The sequence below is a fragment of the Amia ocellicauda genome, chromosome 17 (genome assembly GCF_036373705.1).
Source record: "Amia ocellicauda isolate fAmiCal2 chromosome 17, fAmiCal2.hap1, whole genome shotgun sequence".
NCBI lineage: Eukaryota > Metazoa > Chordata > Actinopteri > Amiiformes > Amiidae > Amia > Amia ocellicauda.
The window spans coordinates 11,863,146-11,877,718 of NC_089866.1; the positions used below are offsets into that span (position 1 = coordinate 11,863,146).

The window sequence follows — 14,573 nt, forward strand, 5'->3', positions numbered from 1 at the left end:
TGGTGTTTTGAGAACAGTGACTCTGATGACTTACAATTAGGAAGCCGACCATCGGGGCAAAAACTGAGCATGGTGTGGATTTAATGCTGCAGGCCTATTTGTAATCAGAATTGACGAACAATACAGATTTGATTCTACCTCACAACACAGACAACAACAAAATACATACAGCCTGTACTCTTATGATGGCTGAACTACCTGTGATATATGTGTGATTTAAAAATCACATTTTTAATAATCAAAACAGTAATTTGGTAAGCTAAAATATACTGACACTTACAAAAACAACCACAAACACCCTGGTCGGTTCATAAGGGCTTATACATTATTTGGAAAAATCATTGTAATGTTTTGAACAGTCCTGTTGTACTGATGATTTGAAATGAAACATATGAGCAGGACCTTTTAACCCCCTTTTCATATCTCATATCTTCATACCTTCGCGTTGAAGGTGCAGTCTCTGCTGTCTAGTCCTTGGAATCATTTCTTTTTTGGAATGGGTCGCTAATAAGGGTGGTCATTATGAAATGAAATCATGAAAACAACTGCTTGCTGGATGAATGTATCTATGCATGTTTACTCAGTCCCAGTCCCTGCCTACACATTCTATAGACTGACATGTCTGCGTTAGTGGAATTTTCCATCTATTTTCAAGTAAAAACGAAGAAGAAAAAGCCTTCTTCCACATCCATAGAAGACTTTCTCTGCAGGCTCGAGTAGAAGGGGAGGCGGGGTTTCATGAGACCACATGCTAGATGGTGTGGGATAGAGCAGCCGAGCGCACAGTCTGGCGCTCAGTGTGCCGGTGTGCGGTGCGTTGCGCAGAGGGAAGCGGAGGCTCGCCGTCCACAGCGCAGTGCTGTCACTACAGTGGAGCCGCACAGACGGGCGTAAAGACACGCAGCACAACCCAAACTTCTCCACCGCACACTTCCGCGTTCAAAATGGCTGACCCCGTGCAAGTGAGCAGCGACGGCGAAGCGAGCGAGATCCTCCCGCGGTTCGCCCGGCAAGGTGCCCTGCGGCAGAAGAATGTGCATGAGGTGAAGAACCACAAGTTCATCGCCCGCTTCTTCAAGCAGCCGACCTTCTGCAGCCACTGCACCGACTTCATCTGGTGAGCGCCCCGCCGCCGCGCAGGGCAAGACGGGCGCAGTGCGATGGGCACGGAGGCAAGGAAAGAGGGGTCGTGTAGCGCAGATGTCCGCAGATCTGCAGGATTCCACCGATCCCATTGGTGGAGCAGCGCACACCTGCGCAGAACTGCGGACACCTGCGCTACACGAACCAGAGCAGGCAATTTGGGCTGCGCTAGTAGTGCACAAACCACTTCTCAGGACTTGCTGTAAGAACCACTTGTGGAGACGAAATGGAATAGGAAATGATAGGATCGTTAAATGACAAGGGTGCAAAATATTGCATGGCATATTGTGATGATTGGGGTCAGTGTATCCCTAGAGGAGCTGCTGTAATGTAGCAATATAGGTACTGACTGGAAACACATTTGCAATAATCAGTGATGTTTTTGTTTCCAGTCAGATTCATATTTCGATAAAATCATATAAGCCAGTACAAAGACACACAATCAACTTTTTTTGTTTTCCTAGGGAAAGGGGAAAAGAAACACAAACGGACACGGGTGCCTTATTTTGCCGGCTAAAGTTGATACTGAATCCTAGGCACTTAGGTAGTTAATTTTGCATTCCGTATCACAATACAACCGCTGTTTAAGAACCTGTTAAATAAATCATGGACATTACACTGCTAGTTCTTTTTGTTTTTTGAAGGGCGACACGATTTGTGGTAGAGAACACATTAGACATTTGCATCATTTTTGGCGTCTCGTCGTTGCATTTGTTTGAGTTGTCAACTTAATAATATGAGTCTAAAAGCCCCATCTTAACCTCCTTCTAACAAGTGTGTTTCTCTTTCTTGCAGGGGATTCGGGAAACAGGGCTTCCAGTGTCAAGGTAGGCGAGAGCAGACCCTCTCCAGGCGCTTTGATCCTGTGCATCTCGGAATGCGCTCGTCGCGTTATTGAAGCGCAGCTGTCCACAGTCCTGCGCTGCTCCACCAATGGGATCGGGGGGATTCTGCAGATCTGCGCAGAACTGCGGACATCTGCGCTACAAGAACGCGACCTGTATTGCCGTGGCAGGTTAGCATTAGCGCGGGTGACGCGGCCCAGCAGTCGCACCATTATTTGTATGAGCGACATGTTCGCGCTTCAGTGATGGTATTTGGCATCGTGTGAATACTCGTAAATGAACCCGCTGTCGCTGCATGTTTGGGTGAACTGTGCGCTGCATTGCACACCTTGAGCCCGCTGTTGAAGGGACCGTGCATACCTACCCTGGGCGGTCCGATCTGAATTACATGACCGCTCAAGATGCCTGCAGAAAGCAGCGTTTACACTGCCTGTGATTTCTTCTTCTGCTTTTTTCAGCAATGGCAGGTCAATGTACCATGACCATGCGCTGATCCAATGGACTATGTAACACAATCAAACCCGGGCTGAATTGCTGGCTATTAATCTAGGAATGGATTGCTCTGTAATAAATGACCTTGTGCACCCCGCATGCGAAGGCAGTGTATGGATCTGAAAGAAAGAAATACGAATAATGATACTAATATTTGATCTTTTTTAAACGGTGAACACAGAGAAAGATGCATTTTTATTATGGGACTATGTTTGCCTATATATATATATTTGACAAGGTGGTTATGCATTGCCTTTAGTATTCGTTTTATTTTTTGCACCTGCTATCGAACGGATCTCACTGCATTAAGTGGATTTAAACACTTTGTGGTCACTATTGATTGTTGTTGCTATTTATTTTATTATGAATCTATTTATTTAGTCAAATCAGAATGCACTATCAGGAATGAACGTCCAGTTCTAGAAATCGACCATTAAAAAATGTAGTGTTCAAACAGGGACAACACAATGTTATATATATATATATATATATATATATATATATATATATATATATATATATATTAAACATCACACAACCTGTATTGTTACAATAAATCAGTTTATATATTAAGAAAATGCATTAGAAGTCATGTTAATAGACATAGCCTATTGTGTTGTGCCCACTGCATAGCTGTAACCCTTTATTTTTTATTATGCTTCACCTGCTTGGTATGTGACAACAAAATGTAAAATCCACACAAGCTGAGTATTTATTTATGTATATTTATTTAGGAGGAAGTTGCTGCAGGCCAGCTTATTTACAGATCGGTTGGTCTATTGTTTTGCACTTTTTTTTTTCTTGCACTTTGCATCTTTCAAAATTGTTCTACATCACAGTTTGAAAAGGAGCCAGGGCTTGTTCTTGCAGTCTGGGTGGTAGTGCAGGTTAAAACCTCAGAGCAAACCTTGTTTCTCTGACTGCATTCAGAAGAAAGCTGGTATGTGCTTCATTCTTATGATGGATAAAATAAATGTGATCAATTGCATGCATTTTTAAGTAGTGTACAGATACAGATCACAGGCAGACATGGCTGATGTGATGTGCCAACTGTGTTACACCATTGATGTATCCCCCTGTATAGTGAGGGGACAATTGCATTTTACATAACTAGTAAGACAAAAATAGGATTCCGATTCAGAGTTTAAAATGTAAAAGAGGAAAGACGTCTGTAGCCATTGTTGAGGGCCCTGTCAGTAGTTGCAAATCGATAATCATAAAGTTGGTTAGTTTGCTTCCTAAAGTTGAGCGATTGCAAGAGAGCGTGTTATAGTTTCAGACTCGATGGCAACACAGGAAATGCTTCTCTTTTTTGGCTTTATCAGCACCCCCCCCTCCACACACATGCACACACACACAAACAACCCCCCCCCTCCCCCCAATCCTCAACCCCTCCTCCACAACCTGTATTTTGTAATATATAAACAGCCAGGTGAGATTGAGAAATATCCAGCTTCCTTTTACTTATACCATCACTTCATACACAGGCTAGGGAAAAAAGAAGGGATGGTTAGCAATCTAATGTCCAGCCTTTTTCACATTTTTGATCTGACACCTATGACCAGTGACGTGAAGTCTACGGCTGTGTTGAAATTTAATCTGTAATGTCAGAGCAGTGGCTGAAGAAACCCACCCTTTTCCTGTTTGTGAAGCAGAATCAAGATTGATACAGACAGGGAGGTTTGTGGAAAGAAACTATCTTTTTTTCTTCACCAGATTTGGAAATAGATCAGAAAGGATGGTGGGGGTCAATTTAAGATGCTACAGAGTTTCTGCCTCCGCCCCTCCCACTCTCCCTCCCCCGATGTCTCAGTCACCCTCATGCTAAACTCCTGGTCCCTTTTTCTGTATTTTCGGCTCGAAGCAGCTACATTTGAATGTCACACTTTTAATTGTGCAATGCTTGTGTGGTGGCTTGGTTGTGGTTGAACCTTCTCCCTCTGAAGGACATTGACAAACAGCTCCCGACTTCAGCAGGCAGATAGGACAGTATTAATATGCAATAATGCCACCACTTTTAAAATAAATTAGCAAGGAAATAGGAGTGCAATAAACAGAATGGAATGTCGGAAACTAAATGTGAACCTTGGACATTCTGGGATTGCAAATTGGCTACTATGATGCATCAACAGTGCTGCACAATATATACATTGTCCTTATCACTTCAATATATTATACATTGTACTTGAAATCAACGAAGAGAGCCCATATCACTTATACTCCTCAGCTATTTGCAGTCTCTCAAGTTTGGTTTCATCCAAAGAGACAACTAAATTATTACCTCTTCCATTTAATTTAGCCATTAGCTTTCTTTCCATGTCCCACAGGAGAGTATGAGGCTGTGCTCTACCAAAGCATTTATTTTTTAGCTTATTATTAGAGCGTTTGTAAATAAAGCAGTGATCTCTGACTCGAATGTTCCTGCAGAGCTTCAGGGTCTTCAGATGTAGCGTTTGGAAGGACCATTTTGTGATGTGATCAAACTTAAATGTGAAATGCAGCCATTGGGAGATTAGGTCTTGTACCACTATGATCTTCTCTACACATGCAACCTGCATTTGCTTCATCCCAGTCTCAATGTCACTTTAAAGTCTTAATAACTTTGTCTCTCGGATGAGCCTTGGGTTGCTTGGCATTTGTCTATCTTCACCAAACTACCCTGTGCCAGGCTGAGCAGTTGGACTGCAATCAGGGTGAAGGGTCCTGGTTATATTGTTTCTGTTTCTCCCTCTTGTAATCTCATCTGTCTGACCTTCTGACATACTGGGGATCATTTTAATCTCAGTTTTTGCAGCAGTAATCTTATCCTTCTGTATAAGAAAGAAACAAAGCCAAACAAATCTGCCTAGGTTAGCTAGCGTTTTCCCTTGTTTATATGTTCCCAATCAGTTAATCAGGGGCACCTGCTTTTTAAAAACTATTTGAATTATTCCACCATACTTTCCAAACTCTCTACAACCCACACCAGTGCTCAATGTCACAGATTTTACCGGACTAGTAAACCTAAGGGAACTCTTGCTATTGTGAAAATTCATGACATACATCACAAGGTTTGCCTGCCATTTTGCATTTAACATCTATTTTTAATAATTTAAAACAATCTTCCTCTCTGAAACTGCTTGTGGTATACATCTGACATTGCACGAAAGTTGCCTTGTGGCTTACATTTAGTTATTAAAGAGAAGTCAACTGGTCACATATTTTGGCGTCCAGGTTTCTTTATTCTGGAAAAAAAACCAAAAAAACATTTAAACGCAGAGTTCCCCGGTACTGTAAAGCCCACTTTGCTTAAGTTTGTTCCTCGGGAAAATTGTGGTCTTTAGGACCTTGTGAAAATTTGGTAGCCACAGCCATTCTGGCTTTAGGCCCCCCCCTTGTGTGAGAGAGCCAAAATGGCTGCCACAACTGGGATTCCCCAAGGTTCTAAGACCTTGTTTCCACACCATTTTTATTTTTTGCTTTAATGTGTATGATGCAAAGTAATACACTTCTGAAACCACACAATTTGCACACATTGCTATATATGTGTACAACACTATGTCATGCTTGCTAGGCCACTCACGATTACTGCTTGCAGCTGCATTTTTTTTAATCTTATTTCTTCAGTTTCCTTAAAAGTATTTCTCAACCCAGGTTTAGTTGATCCTGATCATGTTGTTTTTTTTTTAAACATGAACTTATCTGTATTTAGTTAAAATGTTGAAACCTTTTATTTTCTATGTAGTGTCGAGCAGTACTGGTTGTTTGACATGGTCTATTCCACCATGCTGGGTGAGAGAGCTCCTGAATAGACTGTTGTCTACAGATTTGAACAGGAGTCTGCAGTCACTTGCTGAAGAGTTCACATTAACCAATGCACTTGTAGAGCCTGCAAATGTTTTGCACTTGGCTGCTGATTCACTTTTTCATTTTAAATATTAGGACACTCTTGTCATTTCACTCTTTGCTCTGTTCCTTTGCACTTCATTATTTTGAATTCAGTGTATCCTTAGTGCACTTAGTGTGGCGTAGCGTTAGTAAATAAAGTATTGAATATTGATTTATACTGGACTCTTTTACGTTACCTTGGATATAGAACTTGTTTGATCGAAAAAACTTGGTTTGTGTTTGGGAAAACGCTGCCTTAAAGGAACAAACGTCAACCTCAAAATAGATGGAGGAAGTCCAGGTTTCCTGTTTTGTGTTCGAAGAGCCAGAATCCTAGCGACCTGCTGAGGACAGTGGGTTGGCCCTCTGATGGACTCGAATGTGAGATGTTAGAGTGTCTGCGATTAGCGAACTGCACATAGGAAAGGAAGATCATTGTGAGACTGTATTCTCCTTACCAGAAAATTGCCCCCTTTAAAACTTTTGTTTCCCAAATTAGTTATGTTAAAATGTTATATGTTAAAATGAAATTACAGGCCATGTGTTGATCTCATAGTTATTCAGCACAAGAATTTACATCATTGGTTCCAGCTGACCTGTGGACAGTATTGCAAAAGACCTTCTCGCATCACTAATTGCCCCAGAATTTCATTTGGATTTGAATACCTAGTTGATGCATCAGCAGTCTGCTCCAATGCAGTAGAGATGTCCATAAATCTACACTCTTTCAGGATTGTCACCGTGGCATCTGGTTTGTTTGCAGTATTTCAAGTTCCAGTGATCCACATTCATTCTCCGAGTGTTTAATGGTCTTCTGATAGATTCTAGAAGTACATTCATCCAGGCGGACCTTCAACAGATGTCGAAGCTTGGTTTTGCTGAAATGAAGAAATGCCAGGCCAGCAGGAGGTTCACTTTTTCAGTTCATCATTTTCTAATTTTTACTCAATTCTTTTTTTGCTGTTGTTCAAAGTATGTGGAAAGTCCCGTTGGGTGCGTTGTTAACTTCTGAAATCAAATGGAATAATTTAAAAGTGGAAGGAGGAAGGTTTGTTTTATAGAGGACTTTTTTGTTGTCTGTTATTGTTGTTGCTAAATTTCACTGTCAAATTCAGAACATCGAAAGTGAAAGGAACAGGATCTGGCCCTTGGCAGAACATGCATTGTAAGCCTGTTTCTGGCTCACTGGCTTGTTTTAGGAGGTCTTCCCTTGATCACTAACTCTAAAACCTAAAGGATGTTCAGACTTAAGCTTGTGGGTTATTAAATCGAAATGGTCCACTTATCCTTGTCAGGGAGCACGAAGCAGTTTATATACTCCAGGTTGCCATTTATACTAATTGCAGGAGTGGATTGAGTGTCTAATACTGTGGACGTGGCAACTACTGCCTGATTGACCAGATCCAAGGTAATGTCCCATTAGCTCTTGGGTCTAGCCATGGTAGATCTGTGAAGCTCTCCTCAAACTAAAATGTTCGAGTTAAAAATGAATTGTGAATTTGAACTTACTATTCTGACTGCAGTTGATTTATATAAAGCTTTTGGTCCTAAAAACTGCCCACCGCCACACTTATAATGTTCCAGATGAGTTTTTAAAGCACAGTCTGTAAAGTCTCAAATGGAGAGGATGTCAATTTAAGTCTGTGTACTACGTACTGCTTCTCTGTTGTCAAACCATCTGTGTGGAAACCAAGTAGGGGGTAAAATTGCTCTTAATAACATGGATTAATGGCACTGAGCTCCAATGGGAAAATTTTTTGCAAGTTACCAGCAGTACCTTCTTGGGTCGGTATGTTGAAGATATTGTTGTGGTCACGTATGCGAATTTGAGTCTGGTTGTGGTCTGCAAGCGAGCCCACAAGGACAATGACTGCTTCTCAGTGGCTGTCATTTCTGTCTGTCTGTGTGCTCAGCGTGATCGTTTTCTTTTGTGCAGGCATTGACAGGAGAGTTGACTGTGACTATCGAGCTTTTTGCACATACATGCACCACACCAGCTGCAATCTAGTAGGTTTCCTTTACACTGCACTTGGATTGTCTTCTGTTTTCAAAGACAGTCGCAGAAGTGTCTGCAAAATGGCAATCTAACCGTGTGTCCCTTGGGGACCCCTGCACCTGACAGAGCCACCCTGTTTGCTGTAAATATAGCAACAGAGGGTTTGATCACATGTAAAGCCTATGCGACCCCCACCAACACACTGAACTGAAACTGCTGCAGGTGAACAGCAGTTAGTATGCATGATTGTGTGTAAACGGTAAACATTAAACAACTCTGGAAATCCCCAGCATTAATCTCAACCCCCCACCTCACCCCACCACTATCGCTTCCAGCACCCCCTCCACCTTCCGCTCTCGTAATTCTCAGCCCCCAGAGTTCAAACTTCCTGTTTAACTCCTTCCCATTGCTCCCGTTCAACATTATTAATAATATTATTAATAATAATTAGAAGAACAATCTCAGATCCATTCACCTTTATTAAAGCACTACTGATCAGCATTTCACAAAATTAACATCGGCACTAACATCTCCATTTTGTTTCTTTGTATTTAAGTGAAGATCAGTTTCTTGATCACATTCTGGAGCTGTACTTTAATGATTTAAGAATTCTATAGTGTCCAATGTCTCTCTGAAACCATGCCCTGTTCATTTGCTTCAAGTTGTCTTATGTCAGGAGTCCATGTGACGTCAATCATTGACAATTCGACTCCACAGTTGCAAACCCTGGGTATTTGATCCTCTTTGTGGCCAAGGACAGTCATGGCTCTTTGTGCTGTCCTCGCGGCTAGCCAATTAGAAGTAAAGCTTCATGTTGCCTTGACAATGACATACGGCTTCCAGCTTTGCATGTCTTGACAAATACTTGACAGCTGATGTGACCAGACTTGTTTTAAATGCTGTATTTATTTATATAATCATTAATTCATTATTCATTTCAGCAATGTGGCGTAACGGTTAGGGCTCTGGACTCTGAAGTGGAGGGTTAGTGGGTTCAATCCCAGGTGGGGGACACTGCTGTTATACCCTTGCACAAAATACTTTCCCTAAATTGCTACAGTAAATATAATTGTGATATATTGTAACAATTTTAAGTTGCCCTGGATAAGGGCGTCTGCTAAAAAATATAATAATTTCAAGGCTTGCATATCATCTCAATAATACACCAAATTTTAAAGTTGTTAGCTAACATGCATGATCATACTTAATGCAAACGTAGTGGCAAAAAATGCTTAATTGATCATAACTATTGCTCGTCCTGGGTATGGCATCTTGGCACTGCATATGTGGATAAGTGTTGTTAATGGATATGAAGAATATTCATTTTGCAGGATGTGAGCAGGAGCAATACTAGCTTGGTGGTATCTGAAATCGCTTTGTAAAAGTGATACTGAAACTCAAATGGATAAAATCTTCATGGTCAAAGAGCATGTTCCAAGGTTTGGTTTATGAACTTGTAAAACTAGTAACCAAGGCAAGAAATGACTCCTGTTCTGGAAACGATCCCACACAGGTGTGTGTTCTGAGCCCTGAGTAATGACACGGGTGTCAGGCTTATGTATATGTTGGTTCCATCCAGTTTATTTTTCTTTCTTTTGTACTCTTATAAGGTGATTGCTCCTATCATTTTAATAGATGCATATTTGTTTTTTCAATGCTTTCATTGCACTTGTTCCTGAATTATAAGTAATTAATTATTTGATTGTTTATTTTCTCTAGATAGGTAGCATTGTTCAGTTTATAATTAACGAGATTATTCTAGTTTTACAATCTGAATAGGTAGTGGTTTGGTATGTTTCTGTTTAATGCAAAATTCCTGTTTTTATTTGAACTTGAATACTAATAGAGGAATCGAGTAGTTAGTGACAATCTTGATTGTGTTGTGAAATGCTGCTCTGTAGTTACATATTTACATACAGGTATTTATAGACCATGACTGAGAGCGAGTGGGAGGTCCATGCATACGTATTGCATTTGTTTGCCTGCATGACAAAGGCCATTTGTACAGGCTTGCTTACTTTTTCTTGCGCTCACCTACAGATAGCCATTTGCCCTTGGCAACCAGTTATTTATTGTGTGATCATGGCCCTTGACCAAAATCAAACATCATCTCCCTTTTATGTAAATCCTTTCCAAATCAAGAAGAACCGCAGTTTAGTTGAAGTAAGGAAAGTTGTCTTTGAACTAGAAACATGCCACTAAGAGGTGCAATAAGTTGAATATATTGATGTGGTCTATATATATATATATATATATATATATATACACACACACATGCAAGTTTTTCTCCTAGGGATACTGTAATTAGTGGTCAGATAAGTCACTTATTCTGTATGAGCTCTATTTCCCTCCTGCTCAATTACTTAGCTCCCAGGGATTTGTGTCATTATGACTGGTGTAATGTACCAGGTTTAGTCACAAGTCCACCTTGGAACATTGGGGTATCAGCCTGAGAGACTTAATTGGCCTCCAAAAACAAAATTGAACTGCTTATGTTAAGAGATGGGGCATAACATAAACACCTCCACATTACTGACTAATTACGCTGTTGATTTCCCTTTTGTCTCACAAGGAAAGCAAGAACGAGAGAGCGCTGTTGCTTTAGCCCTGCAAGTCTTCACACACGGGCTATTTTTAGCGTCCTAATTACTGAGCAAACTTTCGGGATCGCTAATGATCTGATTAGAAAACCTCAAACCTAATCAGATTTCCTTTCCTTGGTGTGATTGGCACAGCACAGAGCTGGGTGGATTTGCAAGACGAAGACCTCCACGTCTCCCATGAGAATTTGAAAGAAAAAGCAGTAATCTGATCTAATCATTTTGAAACTGGTAACACTCTTGTCAGTGTTTCCACAAGATTCGATGCAGCCAAACACCATCCGGTATCCAGCGTTGCAAGAAAGATGAGTGTCTGAAGTGCAGTCAAGTCGGAAGCCCGTATCTAAACAGTGATCCAAAAATTGCTTTGCCATCTTATGTCCCAATGGCACATGTGTACTGGCAATTAATGGTTTCTAGTTTTCCAAAGTTGAGAAATTAAGCATAGGGTTAACATACAGTTTGAATAAGCAAGTTTTTAGGAGATATTGGATGGTGGTCAGAGTTGGAACAGTCCTGATATGCTATGGTATGGTATGTTATTTTGCACAGGTCTTCACTTGTAAAGTTGTTCCAGCACAATCCCCCCCAGCTCACCCCACACTTCCTGTTACTGTATGAGACTTGTTATCTGAACTGATGAAAAATGCTCCCTTCATTGAGCAGTTCTGTACACAGGGACACAGGGAGGCCCAGCAAGATCTGTCTCCTCAGGACATTCCACCACCAGGGCTCCATTGAACTCTGGACAGAAAAACAAGAAAAATAAAAGCATTCTATGATCATACATGTTCTTACATGCTGTGCCGGAGGGAAGAGCAAAACTGAAACTTGTCTGTACAGGAATCTGAGTGTGACCTGCAGCCCCTAATCCAGATTCCTTGATGGTTGTTGTTGACAATATACAGTGAGGGAAAAAAGTATTTGATCCTCTGCTGATTTTGTACGTTTGCCCACTGACAAAGAAATGATCAGTCTATAATTTTAATGGTGGGTGTATTTTAACAGTGAGACACAGAATAACAACAAAACAATCCAGAAAAACGCATTTCAAAAAAGTTATCAATTGATTTGCATGTTAATGAGGGAAATAAGTATTTGACCCCTTCGACTTAGTACTTGGTGGCAAAACCCTTGTTGGCAATCACAGACGTTTCTTGTAGTTGGCCACCAGGTTTGCACACATCTCAGGAGGGATTTTGTCCCACTCCTCTTTGCAGATCCTCTCCAAGTCATTAAGGTTTCGAGGCTGACGTTTGGCAACTCGAACCTTCAGCTCCCTCCACAGATTTTCTATGGGATTAAGGTCTGGAGACTGGCTAGGCCACTCCAGGACCTTAATGTGCTTCTTCTTGAGCCACTCCTTTGTTGCCTTGGCTGTGTGTTTTGGGTCATTGTCATGCTGGAATACCCATCCACGACCCATTTTCAATGCCCTGGCTAAGGGATGGAGGTTCTCACCCAAGATTTGACGGTACATGGCCCCGTCCATCATCCCTTTGATGCGGTGCAGTTGTCCTGTCCCCTTAGCAGAAAAACACCCCCAAAGCATAATGTTTCCACCTCCATGTTTGACGGTGGGGATGGTGTTCTTGGGGTCATTCCTCCTCCTCCAAACACGGCGAGTTGAGGTGATGCCAAAGAGCTCGATTTTGGTCTCACCTGACCACAACACTTTCACCCAGTTCTCCTCTGAATCATTCAGATGTTCATTGGCAAACTTCAGACGGGCCTGTACATGTGCTTTTTTGAGCTGGGGGACCTTGCGGGCGCTGCAGGATTTCAGTCCTTCACGGCGTAGTGTGTTACCAATTGTTTTCTTGGTGACTATGGTCCCAGCTGCCTTGAGATCATTAACAAGATCCTCCCGTGTAGTTCTGGGCTGATTCCTCACCGTGATCATTGAAACTCCACGAGGTGAGATCTTGCATGGAGCCCCAGACTGAGGGAGACTGACAGTTATTTTGTGTTTCTTCCATTTGCGAATAATCGCACCAACTGTTGTCACCTTCTCACCAAGCTGCTTGGCGATGGTCTTGTAGCCCATTCCAGCCTTGTGTAGATCTACAATCTTGTCCCTGACATCCTTGGACAGCTCTTTGGTCTTGGCCATGGTGGAGAGTTTGGAATCTGATTGATTGATTGCTTCTGTGGACACGTGTCTTTTATACAGGTAACGAGCAGAGATTAGGAGCTCTCCCTTTAAGAGAGTGCTCCTACTCTCAGCTCGTTACCTGTATAAAAGACACCTGGGAGCCAGAAATCTTGCTGATTGATAGGGGATCAAATACTTATTTCCCTCATTAACATGCAAATCAATGTATAACTTTTTTGAAATGCGCTTTTCTGGATTTGTTTGTTGTTATTCTGTCTCTCACTGTTAAAATACACCTACCATTAAAATTATAGACTGATCATTTCTTTGTCAGTGGGCAAACGTACAAAATCAGCAGGGGATCAAATACTTTTTTCTCCTCACTGTACAGTACAAGCCTGGCAATCCAATCAGCTTGGGGCATCTAGAAATAGTTCATATGCAGGAGTATTGAGGCAGAGTGAGAGCTTGGCAAAAATTAACGTGTATAGGTGTGTACTAAGTGCTCCAAATGCTTAATTTCTCACAGCATATGCATTAACACGTTCCACACTTTCTAATTATTCCATATTTTTATTGTATCTTGTGATTTTATTTGAAAAGAGCACATTACTTTTCGCAGGTTCGCAGCTTTGAATCTGTAAAACTATACAACTCTGTTTTTAGTAAAGCAGTGCAGAGTAACGCCTGTACAGTAATGGGTCATTTTCCTGGCAAGCCGGCACAGAGAGCTCTGTAGGTATTTTGGCCACTTTTCCAAGAAACACTCTATACAATTGGCAATGGATGCTTTAGCTAAGGATGTTTTTAATTTTCACACACTGAACCTCAGTTTGTATAATCATAATAATACGAAAAATCTATTCTGTATTTGAAGTTACTTCGTGCATTAAGGACAGCGAAGAATGCAGTTGTGGTATGGAAGGCCCCATGTGTGTGTCTTCAGGGTGTCCTTTTTTTTTAGATTCACTGACTGTGTGGAATTGGTGCACATAATGTGAAGAACACAAATACATATTTATTTTTATCCTGCAAGGCTAACTGAGTGATTAGCATAGTACACCAAATGCTTTGCACATAGCAACCTTTCATTGTTCTATGTTCAGTCTCTCAAATTAATTATATATAAATATAAATGCACTGGCCACCAAATAATAATTTCCCTGAAACTGAAGCTGAAGTCCTTCACTGTCACTCTCAAGTGGTAGGCATCTGGAAATGTGGGGGACTTTTATTCAATAAATCATCCATCTATTGCTTCTTAATTTTCATTCTGCTTCACAGTGAGCTTAATGTCTCTTAAGGATATTGGGTAAATGATCATACTTTTTGCATAGATTAAAATTGAGCTTTTCTATGTTTTGTGAAAAGTGGTGCATTCTCCAGTCTTTCATTTTGACCTGTTCCGGGAGGGGCTGGTAAAAATATTAATAAAGAATTACTCATGGGACATGGATAGAGGACGTGGCATTATTGTAATTATTATAATTATTAATTAGCTGTCTGACTTCAGTATAATCAATTTACAATACAAC

The 14,573-nt window shown here is 41.1% G+C and overlaps 1 protein-coding gene across 1 annotated transcript in view; it reads left to right on the forward strand.

The window, feature by feature from the left end:
• The first annotated feature begins 770 nt into the window (after positions 1-770).
• The window catches only part of LOC136713189 (protein kinase C beta type), a 139,953-nt gene continuing 126,150 nt past the window's right edge, over positions 771-14,573 (forward strand). Inside the window, exons 1-2 of the mRNA XM_066690223.1 lie at positions 771-1,117; positions 1,939-1,970. Of these exons, the coding sequence (XP_066546320.1) occupies positions 945-1,117; positions 1,939-1,970 (205 nt within the window). The 5' untranslated portion in view covers positions 771-944. The remainder of the gene's footprint in view (positions 1,118-1,938; positions 1,971-14,573) is intronic.